The sequence below is a fragment of the Rhododendron vialii genome, chromosome 5a, assembly GCF_030253575.1.
Source record: "Rhododendron vialii isolate Sample 1 chromosome 5a, ASM3025357v1".
Lineage (NCBI taxonomy): Eukaryota > Viridiplantae > Streptophyta > Magnoliopsida > Ericales > Ericaceae > Rhododendron > Rhododendron vialii.
The window spans coordinates 31,156,138-31,178,742 of NC_080561.1; the positions used below are offsets into that span (position 1 = coordinate 31,156,138).

General features: G+C 38.7%; 1 protein-coding gene across 3 annotated transcripts in view; it reads right to left on the reverse strand.

The window, feature by feature from the left end:
• Positions 1-5,345: 5,345 nt before the first annotated feature.
• Positions 5,346-22,605, reverse strand: part of LOC131325250 (cysteine synthase-like) — a 49,489-nt gene continuing 32,229 nt past the window's right edge. For all 3 annotated transcript variants that reach the window (XM_058357405.1, XM_058357403.1, XM_058357406.1), the window contains 5 exons: positions 8,152-8,162; positions 6,920-6,999; positions 6,152-6,211; positions 5,962-6,042; positions 5,346-5,740 (listed from right to left, as the gene is read on the reverse strand). In XM_058357405.1, coding sequence (XP_058213388.1) covers positions 5,648-5,740; positions 5,962-6,042; positions 6,152-6,211; positions 6,920-6,999; positions 8,152-8,162 — 325 coding nt within the window. In that variant the 3' untranslated portion in view covers positions 5,346-5,647. The remainder of the gene's footprint in view (positions 5,741-5,961; positions 6,043-6,151; positions 6,212-6,919; positions 7,000-8,151; positions 8,163-22,605) is intronic.

The following is a 22,605-nucleotide window of genomic DNA, read 5'->3' on the forward strand; positions in this document are numbered from 1 at the left end:
TTAACGAGCCGAACCCAAGCTTTGAAAAATTTTAACGAGGCGGGCTTGAGCCAAGTTATTCAGGCTCGAATCGAACTCGAGCTAGACTAGTACCTTAACGAACCTGAGCCGAATTTAATAGGGTTCGGCTCGTTTACCGCCCTAACTACAGCCCCTCTGATTCCCTCGATCATTGCCTCTCTATCACACCTCTTGTCTTTCATTTATTTGAAATCTCTTTTCGTTTTTCTTCCCCCCAAATTTGTCACACATGTATCAATCATTTCTTGTTTCCTATAACCAAATGAAAATTGAGTTCATTAAAACTCAAAAATTCATTTCCGGCGTAACTATCTAAAAGATTAATACTTTTTTTTGTTACTGGAAGTTGAAAAAAGTTTACACAATGGAACACTTAAAAATAACAAATTCATAATGACTTCTAAAAAATATTATTTTGATCTATTCATAATTTCATATTCAATATGAATTGTAATTGATAAAATCTTGTTGAGTAGATTCTGAACATTTAAATTTTACTAAAAAAATGTGATACTATGCTCCCTCCGTCCCACAATTTTACACCATTTTTGGAATGGAAAATGATATTGGCACTACAAAAATTGATGAAGGCACCCAAAAAAACAAAGGAAAGTGACTTTAGAATTACACGAATTTTGAAGTGCCTCCATCAATTTTTGGAGTGTCAATATCAGTTTTCCTTGGAATCCCAAGTTTTTAAAGAGAACATTCATTTAATGCACTTTAAGTCATCAAGAGGTGCTTATTATCCAAATTGCCCCTAAAATTCAACTTTTGAACTTGTTTGTACCTCTTTGTGAAGGACATTTGTAAAAAATGACAAAGATTTTAGCTTTGAGTCTTTAACATTTTAAAGTGGACATGTATTTTGGGACAAAACTAATTTCCACACTTCTTAAAGTTCTTACCAATGGAGAAAAAGTTTCTCCATCTCCTAAAACTACACTATTCCCTCCCTCTTATGTGTTTTTCTTTCTTTTTGGTTAAATAGGAACATGCTCGAACCTCTTCTATTGCTAACCCTTTGGAATTTGATTGTTCTCCAGCAAATGAAGAACTCTAATGATTATTCGTAAGTGATTATCATGCGTTTTTTTTTTTTGGTTCCTTAAGTAACTATCATTTCCAAAATTGTTGCTAATTTTTACTGCAACTTTTTCTCACAATTTTTCCCTTTCATTTTTATTGTTATGCATTTGAATTGTTTAATATTAATAAAAGTTGATTTAATAGATTTTCTTCGATCGCGTGTGCCTTGGCGCTAGTGATAATAAAGTATGAATACACTTGAAACTTGCTCTGAAAGTAGAGTCAAACAAGCGTAATTTAGTATTTTGATTAAAAAAGATTTCATGTAATTGCTATTAGTATTCGATCTGTCTCCCATGACCATCCAAATATTTTTCCCAGCTGCTACTGATTTACAATATCTCCCCTAAAAGCTTCTGGCCGGAAAAACGTTCAAACCAAGCCAACGACGAATCAAATGACAGCTAAGCTTCTACCAAGAGGGAGATTTTAAATAGGGATAAATAACCTTTCAAAAAAAAAAGGGAATAAATAAGCTCCTCTCCCTGGATTGAACCGCCCTGTTAGAGCTCATCGAGATCATCACCTTTTATCAAATAATCTTTAGTTTATTTCAGGTTTTTAATTCAAGAATCTTCTCTGCTTTGTTCAAGTCAAATGAATGATATATATAAGCAATATAGGAAGTCAAGTCAAAGTATACTCTAACCGGTTCAGCAGATGAGTATGAGAAAACAAATAAGTGATTGTCTTCTAAGAAAATCGTATGTTCGGATTTCAAGGAGACCAAACATTTGAAATTTGGGGCCACTGCAGAATTTGTCCGGTCGTTAAGTTCAGAGCTCTGGAATTAGTCAAGCTGCAAACAAACTGACCCGACATCTGGTTAGAAAAAAGAAACAAGTATTACTGCATGTGATAAAATAGAGATGTGAGATCACTAGAGTGATTCCCGTATAATTAATATAGGTAGCAACATGCCAACCAGTGGAAATTATAATAAGCCTTCTAGTTTTGGAAATCGAAAAGTCTACAACCACAAACACAATTGCACAAACACTCCCCAACATGTGGGCTATGTGTGTGTTTGTGTGATTGTATTTGTAATTGTAGCAAAATTTTCTCTCTCCTTCCAATGACCGAAAGAAAATAAGAAATGGTTGACTAAATTTTTTTATCACCCCAAGGCCTCCCTCTCTCTCTCTCTCTCTCTCTCTCTCTCTCTCTCTCTCTCTCTCTCTCTCTCTCTCTCTCTCTCTCTCTGATCGCTAACTAAAGTAAAACCCGGAAATCACTCTCTCGGATCACTAACCAATAAATAAGGGGGCGACTATTCGCAACCCCTTATTTTTTCCATTAACCCATTAAAATTTTTCAAATGATTACAACATGAGCCCTCAATGCAAAATGTTCATGTTGCCCTTCTAATTTTTTAGACGAAAACAATTTCGGTAACTAAGTGTCAAAAAAATATATATCTTTCGGTAACTAACTGTTGAAAATATATATATAATTTGGTAATTAACTGCCGAATTCTGGTATATACTTTGGTATTAGGTTACCGAAAATTTATTTGACAATATTATATTACTGAAAATTAGAAGAGTCTTATATACATACATTTCGGTAATTGATTGCCGAAAATATATAAACATTTCGGTAATTAACTGTCGAAATTATTTAAATATTACGGTATTCAAATGTCAAAAACATTACATTTTTTCGAACCTGAAATGCCGAAAATAAAGGGAGGAGAGGGGTATAATAGGAAGATTTGGGGAAATTAATGGGTTATATGGAGTAAATAAAAGAAGTGGGCTAATGGAGAAAGTAAATGGTTGCGAATAGTTGCCTCCTTCTTTAATTACACTTGGATTCTACTTCTACGAATATAAAAAGGGCACTGCTATTCGCAGCCCTCTATTTACTCCCATAGCCTGTTAAAAATTTCCAATTATACTCGACAGTTAGTTACCGAAATTGAAATATATTTTCAGCATCCAATTACCGAAATATAATATTTTTTTCAACAGATATTTACCGAAAATGCATGTTCGGCAGTTGTTTACCGAAAGTTGAACATATTTTCGACATGTAGTTACCGAAATATAATCTTGTTTTCAACAGCAATTTACCGAAATGTTATTTATGATTTTCAACAACCATTTACCGAAATGTAATGGGCTACGGGAGAAAATAACCAATAGGGAAAATTCAAGATTTCGAAATTTCTTTTGTCGGGCACTTTTATAGTTGGTCCAAATATTTACTATTCTGTTTTTTTCGTCTATACAATTCCAAAATGAAATGAATTTTGTCCAAGGCCAACAAAGTACCCTAAAGACAAGGACTGTTTTATTTAACTTATGTTCTCCTCTCGTTATGTTTTCCAATAATCTAAGATTCAAAGACCAAAATAAAAGTCATTTATGAACATAAATAATGACAATTCAATGTAGTTAAGAACTAAGACAAATAACAATAACCATTAAATTATGAATTAAAAATTAAATAACAAATTGGACCATATTTTAAAAACTACACCGAAGGTTAGAAAAGAGGGCTAAAACTTCTAAAAGAACTTTAAAAGGAAAAACAATTTAACCAAATTTGGAAAAAATTACACTGAAGATATATATAATAATAATAATAATAATAATAATAATAATAATAATAAAAAAAACACTAGTCAAATTTTTTATTTTCTTATCCTTAGTGAAGGTCATTTTCGGACCAGATCTTTAAAATATATACTACCCAGCTTAATTTTTGATTTTCCCGTCTACATGGAATTTTCCAAAATCCGAAGCAAGATTAATTTCTTTGGTTTGTCTCAACAAGAAGCAATTGCAAAATTGAAGTAAACAATGAAACAAGTCTTAAAAGCACACTAAAGGTAAAAGAAAACACTAGCAAAAGCTACAATTCAAATGTTCTTGTTTGTAGGTTACTGTTTTTCGGTTTTCTGGAAAATTTGTCCACCTTTCTAATTTGTATAAACAACATGAATTCAAAAAGTAAATAGTTGGACCAACTAGAAACAATGCAGTAATGACAAAAAAATCCAAAATTAAGATTAACGTTTTTGATATTCTCCTATCAGTTATTTTATGTTCATTCCAAAATAAAATAGTCTTTTATATTCACGAATATTAAGTACAAAAAATGTGCATTAATATAAATATGGAGGTCAATGCAATTTAAACTATTTATGATGTTGGTATTATAGTTTTTTACTTTTCAGCAAAAAAGGTCATCAAAAAAATGACTTAGATAATCGAGTTAATATTAAAAATATATTAACTAGAAATGTTAACAACAGTTGGGATTCTTTTGACTGCAAGGGGGCATCAGCATATTAGTTTGTAAAATAGGAATGGTGACAATAATTTTCGAAACTAGATGGGAAGTCAATGTACTTATAAGAAACATCAAGGGAGATCAGTGTGATTTACCCATATGAAAAAACAGAAGAAGAAGAAGAAGAAGGAGGAGGAGGAGGAGACCAAGTCTGGCAACATTCGATCCACCTAATCTAATTTCACTCCAGTGACTACCATTCATTAGCACATCGATTTTTCTTACTATGCTCCGAGTGGTATTGGGCTTAAAACCATCATTAAATATGGACCTTTAAATTGAAAGTTGGGTAAATCACAACCATAAAATCAAGACCACCAAAAACACAATTGTACAGTAGTCACGTTACTGCCTTCTCAAAATATGACCTTCATTAATAACGTGGCAGTCCTATAAATTTTTCCTTCTCAATCTGCAATAAAAATTTACTCCACTAAATATGCAGAGCAATTAAAATCGTGAATAACATGCACGGGTTGCAAGAGTTGGTTGCTGGAACTGGTGGCCGGAAAAGGTTGTCGGAGGTGGTCTCCGGAGTAGGTGGCCAGAGGTGGCAGCCTACGGTTGGATGTGGTGTTGATAGTATTGTTAAGGCCTGAGGATAAAAACGTAACCCGGCCATGCAAGTGGACTAGAAGTGTTTGAAAAATATAAGGTAGACATATAATGGACTAGAGGCTAAATGCCCCATTAATTACCACTACCATACCAAGTTTTAAATAACATCCGTTGTTTCATACCTTCGGAATTCATCCCCAGCTTAATTCAAAGTAGCTGAGATTTCCAACTTATTTCTACCTTAGGTGGTTTTGCGCTAAGATGTCTCGTAAAGCGAAAAATAAACACTTAAAAAAAATAAGAACCTTAGCGGAACGGAACCTTAGTTGGTCTCACGCTTACATGATTCACTTCCAAAAGGGAAAAACATTAAAAGAGAAGTAAAGAAAGCAGTCTTCATTTCATGGATTTGCCTTTGAAAACACAAACACACATGACACAGCAGATTCTGCATCAAAACTTACATTTCCGAATAAAAGTTGTATCGAAGTCCAGACAAATAACCTTTCGGCAAACCTAAGCATGGCTAAACTACTACTATTAGTTGCAAAACTTATTAAGCAAAAGTCCAATCTCCAACCTGCGTTCTAAACTGAAAACCACGATCTCGGTAATTCTACATTCAGACTCAAACAGAAATGGAGAGACATTAGCACCTTTTGAAAGTATGGCAATATCTTCATGGCTCAAAAATCATACCCTCTGCTTCCTTTTTCAGGGAATCACACAGCACGGATGACAAATAACGCTCTCCGAAGCTGGGGAACACAACCTGTTGAAAAGAGTTTATACAACCGTGATTAGCTTTTTCAGATTTACACGAACAAAATAATATATCTAAAAGAATTCCAGTGAAAAAGTCAAAGTTGCCAAGTGGTGTTCAGCTCAGCCAGATTTTCCCAGTTGACATTCAAATCCAAACACATGACAGATCAAACAGTACGCAAAAAAGAAACTGCTGCATTAGTGGAGAGCAAAAAAATCAAAACTCACAACAATCAGTTTTCCAGCATTTTCTGGCCTCTTAGCTATCTTAATTGCTGCAGCAGCAGCAGCACCAGATGATATCCCTACCTGCAATCACATGGAAATGTCACACTTATGTATGACAAACTGCAAGAGAGAAGTGATAAAGTACCTCAAATGTCAAACTGGTAAATAAGGAGGATAATTAGGTTCTTACCAGCAAACCTTCTTTCAATGCAAGAAGCTTAGCAGTTTCAACAGCTTCCTCACTTGATATCTGTAACGCCGTTCCACCAAAACCATTCAGAAACTAATAACCATTGGTTGAATCGCGAATCAAATAGAGTAAATATGGCAAGAAAAGACGGAAGAAAGTAAAAACAATATAAGATTTCATACATGTGATCTGCAGGCATGCTCTGTTAGCACACACCAAAAAGGTGATCAAACTCTCTATCTGATAACAAGCCACAAACCTCTCACTCACCTAAAAGTCAATGGTCCCAAGCAAGCCAAAAAAAACATAGATAGAGTTGCAAATCAACCTTTGTTTCAAGCAGTTTGAGTGAGGTTAAAAGGAGCATCTCCCCAGTCCATTTCAAAAACCCGTTCCTTTTCCATTTTTTCTCTAGAAAATATCGATAACCAAAACCATTTCAAAAATCCTACGACTTCCTTTAGGCTAGCTCCTCACAGTGATGCTCATCTGTAACAGGGTTACTCCGAACGGCGACCCCCAATGTGGGCAGACTTAAGCCTTTGTGTTGCAGGTGATAAGGATGCCATATTGTGGATAGTGAGTTTATACACTTTGAAGTCAACAGAAATGCAAAGTTGTAGATAGTAAAGAAGATGACCAGAAACCAATCTTTTCCTTCTATTCTTCCTTTGTCTTGGTTTCCTTTCTTTTCTTCAGGAAACAGAATGCAAGATGCATGAGTATAAATGAGACTGTCTTGTTAGAAAGATTTTGAGCCATGCTTACTTGAACAACTTCATGAAGTAAGTTGGCATCCAATACTCCAGGGATGAAACCAGCACCAATTCCTTGGATTTTATGAGGGCCTAAATGTTACAGCATGACAAACATCAAGTAAGCTAAGGTTAAATGTCAATATTTCTTCTCCTCAAAGTTAAGAGATGAATGTGATTTGGAACAATAATAACTGTGTACAAGGTCAGCCACAACAATCATCCACCCAAATTACATAAATGACAGATGCAAATGGAACAAGAAGGCCATAGTTTTCTCATTGTTTTCCAATGTTGATTTTAGTGAAAGATACTGAAACATGAATAAGTGTCTATAGATGTATCACGGCGAATTCAACGTAGCAAGTCCAATGGGGGGATGGAAAATGAGGGGATGGATAGTTACTTTAGAATGAAAAAGTGGTTAAAAGTTAGTTGGATGGATAATAGGACTCACCTCCCTCCAATGGTGAGTTCTATAATAGAACCAAAGGGATGGAAAATAATAACTAACTTTCTTACTTTCACTCCACCTTATTTTTCCCCAACTTAATTCAACTACTACTTCCGTTCAAAAATAATTGGCGTGTCCACCAAACAAGTACTTTACAAAAAATTAAAAAAGTTATTGTTCATTTTTTATTTTGTCCGAATTTTTTCCCTAGCTAATTTCCGTCCACCTAATTATTTATAGTGGTGAAAATAATTCACCCATTAGAATTATTATAGCCATTCATCGGTCCATTTTTTTCCCCAACGGTCAGATTTTTCCAAGCTGTTCCAAGACTCCTAAATTTACTCTCTCTGTGTAGAGACACACAGCACAGTCCAAAACCAAACCAAATCTCACCCGACATGAGATCACAAATCTCACCCGACAGAACCCAATCAAGCCATACACCCAATCAAGCCATGGATTCTGGTGTGGTTTGGTTACTCCGGCAAGGAGTTGCAGAAATTTTCAGATTCCGGCCAACATTCCAGTTAATTCAGGTAACTTTGGCCGTCCATTTTCTGGTAGAATTAGTTGGTTTGATGATGTGGCATTTACAGCTATAGTCATTAGGGGATGGATATATCCATCCCCATATAAATCAAAGTCATTTTCCATCTCCTTTTCCATCCCCCATTGGAGACCAGATTTCCCATTTGGAGCTGGAAAATGGCTATAACAACCCCCCATTGGACTTGCTCCGGACTTGCTCCAATCTAACTTGCTGGGACATGTAAAAAACAAAAACTCACCAGGCTTTCCTCTACCAAGTTTTCAGACACCAAGTGGGTACAAATACTAAGTAGGTTAGGATCGTAGAGAGAGAATATAAGACACAGGATATATTAGGAAAATTCTTGAACTCAGACACCAAGTGGGTACAAACACTAAGTAGGTTAGGATCGTAGAGAGAGAATATAAGACACAGGATATATTAAGAAAATTCTTGAACTGATATCTCCCTAACTTACTAACTTGCTTACAACGGTGAGAAGCTCAGCTATATATAGGCAGCCAAGACATCTGCTTACATCACTGCATGCATCACAACACAGTAACACACATATAATTGCTACAGTAGTTTACAGACAAACTACTATACACTTTTAGACTAAAGCCTAAAACTACTGAAGACTGTCAAACTACGTACAACCAAATATCAAGACTAACAATAGTAAAACATAATAATTTCACCCTGTTCAGAAAAGGCTGAAACTTTATAGAACGCAAAAGGGACAGCTGGCTTGAACACATTGGTGTTATTCTGATTCACTATTTCCAGAAGAGTCTTCGGTCCTGTCTGTGAGGTGATACTGATCTAAAAGATAGCGGATATTTTGGCGCCATTCTTCCGGATAAGTATCATTGAATTTCCAATTTGCAGACTCATAATGGAGGAGAGATGAGGGAACGTCTGTGAGTGCCAATCCATTGAGTGAACACAGTGTTTGGGTTATGACAAGATAATTTCCACTGTCGATCCACTTTCCTTGGGTCACTGGATATGTTGAAAGGAATATAGTGTGATATGCCTTTCGCCAGGTGATAGAACCATCTGAATTAGGGTGACTCCTGTTGTTGCGACTTGTCCAAAAGGCAAACTGGAGATCTTCATCTGGATTGCTGGGGGTGCTCCTGAATTTCTGTTGCCAGAATCGTATGCTTCCAAAGAGCAAAAGAAATTTCAGGAAGTAATCTTCTGGAGGATGGACTTGACTGAACGCCGCATGAGCCAGATATACCAAGACTGCTGATTTATTAAAAAAGATACTTATAGTATAGATATCAACTAAATACCACAAGAGAAGATAAGCTTCTTTCTTAAAATGAAAAACATTATGGTAGGAGATTTCAAACGGAGTAAGGAAAGGATAGACAGGATGAAAAGGTAGACCTTTTATGGGACACTCATCAAGACCATACTTGAAAATACAGAGATGTTGAAGGTTTTGACACATTTGAACACATCTAGAAAGGAGGGTTAACTCTAAACGATGACACTGAAGGTGGACAGGAAAATTGATCGGATGGAAACAGGAAATCATGGGAAAGCAACCAGGAACAAAGAGATGTGGTTTTGTTTTGGAAAACTGATTGATTTCTTTTTTGAGCCTTGATAACAAATCAGGGAGGACATTTGTTTTTCCTTTTATGTGAACAGCATCAAAACTCCAATTGGAAAACCAATTTGCCCATCTGAGTAACTGTGCCTTTGGAAGGTGTTTCTGTTTGAACTTGAGCATGTTGGGAAAGCTCATCATATCAGTCTCAATGAGGAAATGATGACCGATTAGATGAAACTCAAACTTTTCAATGCTCTTCTTGATGGCCAGAATTTCTTTGTAAGTGGAGTGGTAATGAAGTTCTGCTGGAGAGAAAGCACCACTCTTGTAACCACAAATTCTGCGTTTTTGTTATGTATTTTCTTCCAAAAGAACTGCTCCCCAATACAGATCAGAGGCATCTGTCTGAAGGACTCTCTTTCCATCTGAAGGTATGGTTAATGGTGGAAGGGTTTTGGCTATGGTTTTGAGGTCTTTGACGGCTTTAGTGCAGTGGGTTGACCAGGGAGGAGGAATTTTCTTTAGTAGAGCTGAGAGAGGGGTACGGTATTGAGCAAGGTTGGGGATGAAATCAGCCATATAGTTAACAATTCCAAGAAATTGCTAAACTTGTTTGACTGTGAGGTTTTCATCTGAAAAGTGGTCAAGCTGGGAGGCTATATGAGGCTGGAGGGTATATTGACCTTTAGAGATATGCATCCCTAAAAAATCAATTTCAGGTTGGGCCAAAAGCATCTTTTTTCTGAGAGCATAATGCCATGGGTTTGGACAAGGGAATGGAAAAGTTGTAGTAAAACAACATGGGATTCAATATCTGGGGAGAAGAGTAAGATATCATCAATGTAGACAAGAGCTGTGGATAATATAGGAGCAAATACCCGAATCATGGCCTTTTGAAATAATGATGGAGCTGTCTTGAGACCAAAGGGCATGACTGTCCACTGAAAGTGGTGATCTGGAATGCAAAATCCAGTTTTGGGACGATCATCGGGATGAATGCCAAGTTGCCAGAAACCTGCTTTCAGATCAAATTTGGAGAAAATCTGAGCTTTAGGCAAGTTTGCAAAAAGAACACTTCTTCGAGGAAGAGGGAACTTATTATCCTGCAAAAAATGATTAAGAGGCTGGTAATTGATAACCAGTCGAAGTTTTCCTCTTATCTGCTCTGTTCTTTTGTTGACATAAAATGCTTCACATGCCCATTGAGAGGTTGTGGGCTCAATCAAACCTTCTGATTGAAGTTGCTGAAGTTCTTGAAGAGCAAGCTGGTAGTGTTCTGGGTTCATTCCATGATGGGTAGCTTTGGTGGGGTTAATGTCTTCATTTTTCTTAAAGGGAAGAGAAATGAAGAAATCTGGATTTTTCCAAAGCGGGTTGGAACATTTGGTTAGGAACTGGGAATGGAATTCAGCACAAGAGGTTTTGATTATGGCTTCTTTTATGGAGGAAAAGGTTTCTATGCTGAAAAGGTTTGGTTGAGTGGTCCAGGGTAACAAGTAGTTTTTGTATTTCAATCCTTTTTTGAGCCAAGAAACTTTGCTGAGATTTTGGAAAATATCAAAACCTAACAATAAATCTTTCCCTGGGAGATCAGAACCATAGAATTGATGTTTTATGGTGTATCCAGGAAAAAGTTGAATGGAAATAGGCTTACTTATCAGAGTGATAACAAATGTTTCTTCATTGGCTGCTGTAAAGGGTCTGAAACAAGACTGCCAGTAAGACCTGGGGAGAATTGCTGAGTTGAGAATGGAGGCTGCTGCACCAGTATCAAAGAAAGCGATGACTGGTATAGGTTTCTCATATTTTCCAAGCAAGATTTTGACCTTGGCTAAAGGTTGAGCCAGCATGATGTTGGGGAACCCAATTGTTTGGACTTCATAAGGGAATGAGTCAGGATCATCAGAAGAGTCATCTGATTCTGCTGAATCGTCTGAGTCATTAAAAGTGAATGCAAGAATTGCTTCATCTGTTGCTTCATCGTCGATGGAAAACAGAGATTCGATATCAGCATCTTCAAAGTCATCATCAACGAGAGCCAAAGAGTTCACCATTTTGTCTCTTGCTGCCTTATTTGGACACTGTTTTGCATAGTGCCCTTTCTTTCCGCATATGTAGCAGCGATCAGACTTTCGCTGCCCTCTGAACTTTTTCTTCTTGAAAAATTTCCATTTTCTCCGGCGTGGGGACTTGCCAGATTTTGGAAACTTTGAAAACTTGCCAGGAGATTGAAACTTCCATTTCTGAAAGTGTTTGGACTTCCGGTATGGAGGACGGCAAGTGCACTTCTTGTCTTTGCATTTTATGGATAAGTCGGGTCGGTCACATGCTTTACCAAGAAGTTTTCCCTGTTCTTCAAGAGTTCTGAGGAATTTCTGGTGATTGCACAATTTTTCCAAGGCAATCAAAGAATGCTGGTAAATACCACCAAGAGATGTTGCATTCAGCGTCAATCCTTTTGTCTGGAGGAGCCTTGTTGTCTCATTTCCCAATGGTTCAGGAAGGGAATTGAGAAAAGCTTGCTTGAGATTGACATCATCCATTCCGTTGAGAATATAAAATCTCTGAGACATACGGTCATAGTGAGTCTCGAGATCTTTCCTTTTAAATGAACAGCATCTCATGCTGAGATATTCTTCTCGAACGAATTCCTTTGTGTTGTTGTGGTCTCCAAGAAACTCAGTATGCAGAACTGAGATGAATTGATCAAGAGTTGGCAGCTGTTTGAGTTGTAACTGTCGGTATTCACCGAGAGCTAAGAACCATTGACGTAGGCGGCCAAGAAATTTTGCTGTACACTTGGTAATGACATCACTGAGTGTAGCATTAGGAGAGAGCATAGCAGCTGTGCACCAAGCATGAATTTCATAAAGTTTATCCAACCATTTTGATGGGGGAATGGTGTCAAAAGAGAAACCTTGGGTATGCATATTTGAGTGTGAGAAGGAATCAAAGGTTGGAATTTCAGGGGGTGTGTCAAACTCAGGACCTTCTTCAATGATGGGATCTTCAACATGTTCTTCTGGGTTTTCAGGGTTCATCATGAAAACAGTAGGAATTGGCATAGAGTTTGTGGATTCAGTATCTGAATCAAACTCAATGGTTGGTTCAGGAGATGGGGTTTCTGGTATAGTGGCTAAAGTATGTAGGAGAGTGGAGATTGGATTTTTATGAAGGTTAGGAATTGGCTGAACCATTAACTGGGGTGACTTGGAGTTTGGATCGGATGGGTTAAGAGGAGTGGAGGTAGTTGGAGTAGAGGTCGATGTAGATGATGGAGATGGAATTGTTGGAGGCTGGACAGGTTTTATCTGGGGTTTTGGGAAAGGAAGTTTTGGTGGAGATGGTCTTTTTGGTGGAGGAAGAAAAGCTGATGAGCTCCCAAAGATATTGGACTCACCAAATCCTGAAGTAGGATTTATAGGTAAGGGTTGAGACATTTGAGGATATCCAAACAAACTTTGTTGAGAAGAAGATGTAAACATATCAAATGGGCTTTTTTGTTGAAAATTTTGCTGAGCTTGGAGAGAATGAAGCTGGTTCTTGAGATGCTTCATTTCAGCATCCTTATGGTAAAAAGCTGCTGAAAATGCTTGGTTGGCATAGGCCATCTGGAGAAGTTCCTGGTGAACATTCTGAATTTTCTGCTGCAAATCTCTGATAAGAAGTTCCAAGGTTGATAACTTCTTATGAACTGCATTCTCCAAATTTTGCTGAGAGTTAGCAATTCTCTGAAGAATTTTGTTCTGAGCCAGAGAATTTGCTGACTGCCAATTTATTGCTGTTTCTGCTGCTGACACTGCTTTGGTACTACCATCAGGGAGAATGGTAGTAGAGTCTGGAATTTTATGCCGATGGGTTGTTCTTTCTTGGGAATTATGAAATTCCAAAGGAGGAAAATTAGCTTCTGTCCAGGAAGGGGATGAGGTGAACATGAAACATCCACTCGGTTGACTCGACGAACCATCATCAGGTGGAGGTTGAGGTGGAGGTGGAGATTTACAAGGAGTGGGAGGTGACGAAGGATATATGGGACATGGTTCTTCAGAATCCTCGTCATCTTCTAGGAGACTGTCTTCTAGACAATCATCACAGTCACAGGTATCAAAATAACAATGACCTGTTTCTGGATTTTTGAAATAGAAGACGGGAAGGCCACTGGGTTCAAAATATTTGTAAAGACCCGTATTTTAGGCCTATATTTTTTTTTATATAATTGTACGGCTTGTCGAGATAAACGGTGTGGATATATGGAATGACGTATTTGTGGAAGGATATAAAGGTAAATAGATGAGAGTTGCATGTGTGAGTGTGTGGTGTGAGGGCATGGGATTATTTCCCTCACCTCTATTATTCCCAGGGAACATCTTTCCCCTTTTCATTTTTTTTTCTTTCTTCTTCTTTCTCTCGGCTGTCTCTCTCTCGGCTCTCCCTCTCTCTCGACACACACACTCTCTTTTTCCCTCTCCAACCCGGACTCAAAACCCATGGTAAATAACCTCCAAACCTTCATCCATTCACGTTGTTGAGCTTGAAATTTCGTGGGTTTCGCTCGGAGGAGGAGATTCGGTTGATTTTGAAGTTTTCGGAGTCTAGGGCTTGATCAATCGCTTGGGTTTCGATCGAATCACTTGAGGTAGGGAATTCTACCTCTCTTTATATGTTTTATGAGTGATTTAGTGCATAAATCGTGCTTGTAATGTTGTGTTTGAGTTTGGATTGAAAATTCGTAGTTGCTGTCAGAATTGTCTGTTTTTCCTGGTTTCCTACCGGTAGGCCCGTCCCTTCTACCGGTAGAACGTTGTTACTTTACCAGAAAATCGATTCCCTACCGGTAGGAACTCTTCACCTACCGGTAGAACGATTGAGAAATTCCTTCGTAACCAGCTCAAACGTACAGCAGCAGCTCAAAAGCTGCTCAACGTATCGAACTTCTACCGGTAGGGATTCCCTACCTACCGGTAGGTCAAGCACAAATTTGAACGTTGGCCTTTCTGTTCCCAAGTTCTACCGGTAGGACTTGCTTGCCTACCGGTAGGTTACGTGAATTGGAGTTTCTACCGGTAGGACTTGTTCACCTACCGGTAGGTCTAGGTTTTACCGGAATGTTAGCCTTTCTGTTTTCAAGTTCTACCGGTAGGACTTGCTTGCCTACCGGTAGGAGACTAGAAGTTTCACCTGCTTTCACCTGCTTATTTGAGCTGCTGCAGTATCTTTCAGCTGCTTCCCTATATCCTTCAACTCGTATGTCGAAGCTTTTCTTTGACTCTTATGAGTTTGTTTACGCATCATTCCAAGTGTTTTGGTGAGTATTACTCGTTCCTCACTTAGAGTGGCATTCAATGGACTAGAGTGAACATGTCTAGGGATTTGATGAGTAGTTTTGCAATCCGTTTTCTCTCTTAACTCGTAAGATTCTTAGATTCCCACAGTGCATGCTTTTACAGACTCCGAGTATAGAAACTAGATAATCGGGCATCGTAGAGTCTAGTCGTGGGTTGATATGTGGTATGCGAAGGTACGGGGGTGTACTTAGGGGTACGGTGAGGACGTGTGTATTTGAGTATATGCGATATGGTAGATTGTTGGTCTTATAATACCATGCGATTGATTAAATGGTCTTTGGATTTAATTGAATGAATGGATGTTTGTGAAATGGGAAGCGGAATGAAAGTGAATAACTAATGGACAGAGTATTGTAGGAATTTATGTATGGGCTTAGTACGTCATGTAAGATGCGGGTATGTAAACAAAAGAGGAGGCATGAACATGTATATTTGTGGAGTCACATAATGACTAATTAAAATTCAGTGGTATAACCGTTAAAGGGATGATGAAATTGATTATGAAATGATGTCGATTGTGAAAAGTGTGAAAGGTGACCCAAGTGGTCGTTATTGAGGGAAAAGACTCGGGGTGACCCTGCGCTCGAGGGAACTAGACCCGAGGTGACCCAACTGATTCATATTATTGGAGGAAAAGACTTGGGGTGACCCTGCGCTCGAGGGAACTAGACCCAAGGTGACCCCACCTGATTATTGTTATTGAGGGAAAAGACTCGGGGTGACCCTGCGCTCGAGGGAACTAGACCCGAGGTGACCCTAGTGATTATTTGATGGGAAATACCGGATTAAAGGAAAAGAAAGGTGTTGCAATTAAGGGATTTAATGAAGATCAATGTGGACACGAGAAAGATTGTACTACCATACGAAGAATAATAAGATATTTTGATTTGATTATAGACAAATGTGGGATGACGTGAGTTTAATAACGTAACTAGTTAAAGAAGTAAACGGATAGTGACATTGATCTGAAGTCTAGGACTCTTAGGCGATAATTCGCAGCTTGTTGGTAGTCATTTGTGGTATAGGCGTATCTGTCAGTACTCATCCATTCTCGGTGCATGGTTCATTCAAATTACATATAGCTTGAGTTTAGAATTTTCTACTGGGCTAGTGTAGCTCAACCAAATCTTTCTTTTCAGGTTCTGATGCCGGGCAAATTATTGCATGCATTGTGTGCTTGACAGTAAAAGACTTTTGGAAGCTGACTTCACTGGTTATTTCGTCATCTTTGTGAAGATCTCATTTTGTTAAAGGTGGTTTTGTAACTAATTATTACTGAATTTTCTTTTGACTAAAGTTGTAATTATCTAAACTTAAGGACTTGTTTGTAAATTAAACAGGTGGGAAACTCATTTGGGTAACGTATATGATATGCGAGGTTTCTCTTTTATTGAAATGTATTACTTTATTATGTTGAAAATCGAGGGCGTGACAACTTGGTATCAGAGCATAAGTTTAGAATACCTCGAGACCGTGGGGAGACTTTTAGTCTCATGGGTTCAAACATTGCTGCATCTTTTTACAAAATCACATGTGTGCTTGCATGAAGAGTCGGTATGTCGATGTGACATTGCATATATATATATATATCACAATAGAGTGGCGCAAAGTTGTTGACTTCGGTTGGAAAGGTTGGAGAGTTGTAGCACATAATTAGGTGGCTAATGTTGATGATTTCATTTGTTATGCTTCCATAGTAGGATGTCTTCGAGACGTGGAGATAGGTGTGGTGAGACCGGGGATCGTGAGCACCAGGGCTGTAGTGCAACGGGGAGAATGAAGCGAGCCAATGTACCAGGGATGAAGCGATGTTTCCTGAGATCGTTGAGTGTGCGAAGAGTGTTGACATTCTGGAAGGTGCGCAAGGTGGTGTGAATGTGGGAGAAACTAGGCATCGAGTCGTTAGCACCAGATCATCTTCAGAGAGTGTTGAGGGTTCAAAAAGGAAGAAACCTAGAGTATCAAATCACTTTACTCAGGACCAGCAGGGCTTTAAGCCACCTCTTTATATCGGGACTCCAAGAGCTCTTCTCAAGTGTCAGACTATGTGTTATCGATGTCGTCAGTTTGGCCATATTCGTTCTCAATGCCCACGGCGTGGGGGATCTTGTTATACTTGCGATGAACGTGGCCACATGGCAAGGAATTGTCCTCGGGGATTGGGAGTACATGGTGAGTCGAGCTCAATGCAGCAGGAAACACATACGTCGAAACAACAACAGATGCAGTTCCGCCGCTAAACTACCACCCCCCCCCCCTATTCTCTAACTCTTAGAAGCGTCACTTGTTTGAGGTATCATTTATTCCTAGTTGTTCTACTCGTTCTCTACAATACTTTTGATTTGGAAGCATTTCACTCATTGAGAATCCTATTCTTATCCATGTTTGGGATAGAAATAAGAAATCTTGGTCCACGCGTGTTGAGAAATCTCGATAGATCATATTTGCCGAGATTAGAGGTTAATCATTCCATATTGAAGTGTTGTCCTTGACCTCTTTAAATTGCTTATATCGAGATTTGGTTTGATTTGGACAGGGATTGTTCGTATCCATAATGAGTGGTGACATCTCAAATGTGATTTTAGAAGAGTTGTTTCTTTTATTACCATCTTTCATTGGCCAAGCTGAATATTGTTAGAATTGTATCGTAATTTATTCTTCCGTGTAGTCCAGCGTGTAGATGACCTGTTATAATTCTTAGTATTTGAGTCAATTATCATGCGATCCCTTCCTAGCTTTTCTTGGGCATATTTAAATTCTTGTAGCGAAGTATCTTATGACACTGTTGCTATCAAATTTGACAAATGTTCCTCGTTCCCTATTCAAGGTCTTATTTTGACATTACCCTGCTTGAGATAAATTTTCATTGGTCAGTTTGGATTTCCTTGATGCAATTACCATTTTCGTCGTTTGCTTGTAACCGTTATTCCATATAAGTATTTAATTTGCAACATCAATCTATTGAACCCAACCTTTGGCTATGTACCGTATGAAATACAAATTTGTTAGCATTATCAAAATTTAGACCTTGTTCCCATTATTGCCTGCTTAGGCCATCATCCATTTTGGTCCCATGACTAAGAAGTCATATGATTTGAACTCACATCCGCTTTGTATCTATTTGTTTGCCCTTGCCTATTCGGTTGGTTCGAATTTCCATGGTTGGAGTCAATCTTGTGGTGACATACCTATTGATGTCTATTCATTGACACCGTTCAATACAAATTCAATTGTGGAAATTACTTTAAGTGTTATTTTACTCTGTCGTGGTTCCTTGACTTTGGAGGCACATGACTCATTCTGTAACACTCAGCCTTAACTTGTTGGAAGGTCTTACCCTTCCCGGTATTGGACAAATTTTTGATCTTGTATCAGTTAACTTACTAGAGATTTGTTTCACTTCTTGTATTTATCCTTAATATCGACATCGTTCAGTTGCTAAAGGTTATTCACTGACTCTGTTGACTCGAAAAGCAATAAGAAAGTTATGATCAGTCATTTCAAATTTCTTGGGTTGTCATAAAAAGGTATTTTGAATTGTTGCCAAACCGTCCTGAAGATTCCACGTGTTCTTTGAATTTCGGATGCCTCGTTACCATTCTTCCAATTCTTGATTGACACTACTTGAGTTTTGTAGCTTATTCGTTTCGTTTGAGATGACAAATCGAATCCTTCTCATGATATAGAATCACCCAACCTAGAATGAAAATTTTGTGCGACTTTTAGAAGAACTGGCTTGTGTTATGGACCCGCTAAAACAATTAATTCGATTCGCCAACGATATTTGGAAGCTCGAGGGAGAATGACCGAAAAGAGAAAGGTAAAGATCGTCAAAGATTGCTAACTGCGGAGGGCCGACCAAAGGATTGTGTTGACTGTCAACGTCACCCAATGTTATTTGAAGAAGGGAAATCATGAACTTCGTAAAGCATAGTTGCGTTGGGGTTTGTCTCGTTTTGGGCAGAAAGGAAGCGTTCACCGTAAGAAAGATAGTTTAAGTGTCGGACACTATGTGCATGTTTTGGGATACCCAGGCGACAACCGGTGAAATCCACTTGGAAGAGGCGCTTGATCACCGCCCATTCTAGATGGAAGTCTCGGGAAGTCAATTGGATTATCCGGTTATACTTAGGAGGTAAGATCTCTATAGTGAGATAGATAATTGTGTATAGGATTTGTATAATAAAGAAAAGTTTAGAAACTGTGAACCGTTTGACGTTGCCGCCTAACTTTTTCAAAATATATGACGCATTCTGTATACGGAGATTGAGGAGGTATGAAATAAATCCATTGCATGTGTTAGAAAGGTCCGAAATTGAATTAGAAGTTCAAGTGTCCTATGATGAGAAACCGATGCGTACCTTAGACTCGCGTAGTCCATTGTTGAAAGGTAAGCTGATGTTGTTAGTGCATGGTTACGTGGAAATGGGGGTACGAAGTTCGAAAGATATACGTGTGTTTGTTGTGGTCTGCTTGATATGAATCTAGACGTAGACTTCGATGGTTATTGAATTGTTGTATAATGGATAGTGTTACAGTTGGAGTATGTTGATGTGATGCTTGGCATGATTAGGCTTGCCTTATCTAATTTCGAGGACGAAATTTCTTTAAGGAGGGTAGGGTGTAAAGACCCGTATTTTAGGCCTATATTTTTTTTTATATAATTGTACGGCTTGTCGAGATAAACGGTGTGGATATATGGAATGGCGTATTTGTGGAAGGATATAAAGGTAAATAGATGAGAGTTGCATGTGTGAGTGTGTGGTGTGAGGGCATGGGATTATTTCCCTCACCTCTATTATTCCCAGGGAACATCTTTCCCCTTTTCATTTTTTTTTCTTTCTTCTTCTTTCTCTCGGCTGTCTCTCTCTCGGCTCTCCCTCTCTCTCGACACACACACTCTCTTTTTCCCTCTCCAACCCGGACTCAAAACCCATGGTAAATAACCTCCAAACCTTCATCCATTCACGTTGTTGAGCTTGAAATTTCGTGGGTTTCGCTCGGAGGAGGAGATTCGGTTGATTTTGAAGTTTTCGGAGTCTAGGGCTTGATCAATCGCTTGGGTTTCGATCGAATCACTTGAGGTAGGGAATTCTACCTCTCTTTATATGTTTTATGAGTGATTTAGTGCATAAATCGTGCTTGTAATGTTGTGTTTGAGTTTGGATTGAAAATTCGTAGTTGCTGTCAGAATTGTCTGTTTTTCCTGGTTTCCTACCGGTAGGCCCGTCCCTTCTACCGGTAGAACGTTGTTACTTTACCAGAAAATCGATTCCCTACCGGTAGGAACTCTTCACCTACCGGTAGAACGATTGAGAAATTCCTTCGTAACCAGCTCAAACGTACAGCAGCAGCTCAAAAGCTGCTCAACGTATCGAACTTCTACCGGTAGGGATTCCCTACCTACCGGTAGGTCAAGCACAAATTTGAACGTTGGCCTTTCTGTTCCCAAGTTCTACCGGTAGGACTTGCTTGCCTACCGGTAGGTTACGTGAATTGGAGTTTCTACCGGTAGGACTTGTTCACCTACCGGTAGGTCTAGGTTTTACCGGAATGTTAGCCTTTCTGTTTTCAAGTTCTACCGGTAGGACTTGCTTGCCTACCGGTAGGAGACTAGAAGTTTCACCTGCTTTCACCTGCTTATTTGAGCTGCTGCAGTATCTTTCAGCTGCTTCCCTATATCCTTCAACTCGTATGTCGAAGCTTTTCTTTGACTCTTATGAGTTTGTTTACGCATCATTCCAAGTGTTTTGGTGAGTATTACTCGTTCCTCACTTAGAGTGGCATTCAATGGACTAGAGTGAACATGTCTAGGGATTTGATGAGTAGTTTTGCAATCCGTTTTCTCTCTTAACTCGTAAGATTCTTAGATTCCCACAGTGCATGCTTTTACAGACTCCGAGTATAGAAACTAGATAATCGGGCATCGTAGAGTCTAGTCGTGGGTTGATATGTGGTATGCGAAGGTACGGGGGTGTACTTAGGGGTACGGTGAGGACGTGTGTATTTGAGTATATGCGATATGGTAGATTGTTGGTCTTATAATACCATGCGATTGATTAAATGGTCTTTGGATTTAATTGAATGAATGGATGTTTGTGAAATGGGAAGCGGAATGAAAGTGAATAACTAATGGACAGAGTATTGTAGGAATTTATGTATGGGCTTAGTACGTCATGTAAGATGCGGGTATGTAAACAAAAGAGGAGGCATGAACATGTATATTTGTGGAGTCACATAATGACTAATTAAAATTCAGTGGTATAACCGTTAAAGGGATGATGAAATTGATTATGAAATGATGTCGATTGTGAAAAGTGTGAAAGGTGACCCAAGTGGTCGTTATTGAGGGAAAAGACTCGGGGTGACCCTGCGCTCGAGGGAACTAGACCCGAGGTGACCCAACTGATTCATATTATTGGAGGAAAAGACTTGGGGTGACCCTGCGCTCGAGGGAACTAGACCCAAGGTGACCCCACCTGATTATTGTTATTGAGGGAAAAGACTCGGGGTGACCCTGCGCTCGAGGGAACTAGACCCGAGGTGACCCTAGTGATTATTTGATGGGAAATACCGGATTAAAGGAAAAGAAAGGTGTTGCAATTAAGGGATTTAATGAAGATCAATGTGGACACGAGAAAGATTGTACTACCATACGAAGAATAATAAGATATTTTGATTTGATTATAGACAAATGTGGGATGACGTGAGTTTAATAACGTAACTAGTTAAAGAAGTAAACGGATAGTGACATTGATCTGAAGTCTAGGACTCTTAGGCGATAATTCGCAGCTTGTTGGTAGTCATTTGTGGTATAGGCGTATCTGTCAGTACTCATCCATTCTCGGTGCATGGTTCATTCAAATTACATATAGCTTGAGTTTAGAATTTTCTACTGGGCTAGTGTAGCTCAACCAAATCTTTCTTTTCAGGTTCTGATGCCGGGCAAATTATTGCATGCATTGTGTGCTTGACAGTAAAAGACTTTTGGAAGCTGACTTCACTGGTTATTTCGTCATCTTTGTGAAGATCTCATTTTGTTAAAGGTGGTTTTGTAACTAATTATTACTGAATTTTCTTTTGACTAAAGTTGTAATTATCTAAACTTAAGGACTTGTTTGTAAATTAAACAGGTGGGAAACTCATTTGGGTAACGTATATGATATGCGAGGTTTCTCTTTTATTGAAATGTATTACTTTATTATGTTGAAAATCGAGGGCGTGACAATATTTAATTGGAGGGCCAGGTCTAGAACCATCCACAAACATGTTAATTCTCGAGGGAAAAATAACAGGATGGGTTGAAGATGAGGCAGAGGTTTCTTTTGGAAAAATAATTTCCACGGTACCATCAGGTTTAGTGATGAAAGTTGGGTTTGAGGATTGGACAGGTGTGGGCTTGTTTTGATTTTTCTCATAAGCTGTAACCCAGGATTCTGGGAGAAGCTTGAGAAGCTCAGGACGAGAAATTTGTCGGGGTACATGGACACAAGAAGCTTGGTGAGGTGCATTTATGGTGAGGAAAAGGGCTTCATCTGTGGAGGATGGTAAGGACATGTCAAAAGCATGGTTTTGGAGACGGTAGGCCATTTGGTAGTGAAGGGTTGCGGCATATGTGGAGGAGATTTGGGAGGCACCACCAATTTGGACTTGAACCTTCAAGGCGGATAGCAGATGAGGATCTGCTAATGGCATGTTGAAATTGGGGTAGAAGGTAAAAATCACAGTTCCAGCATTTAGAGTGGTTTGGACTGTAGCGATGCATGCGTGCTGATACTGTAGAAACCTGGTATCGACC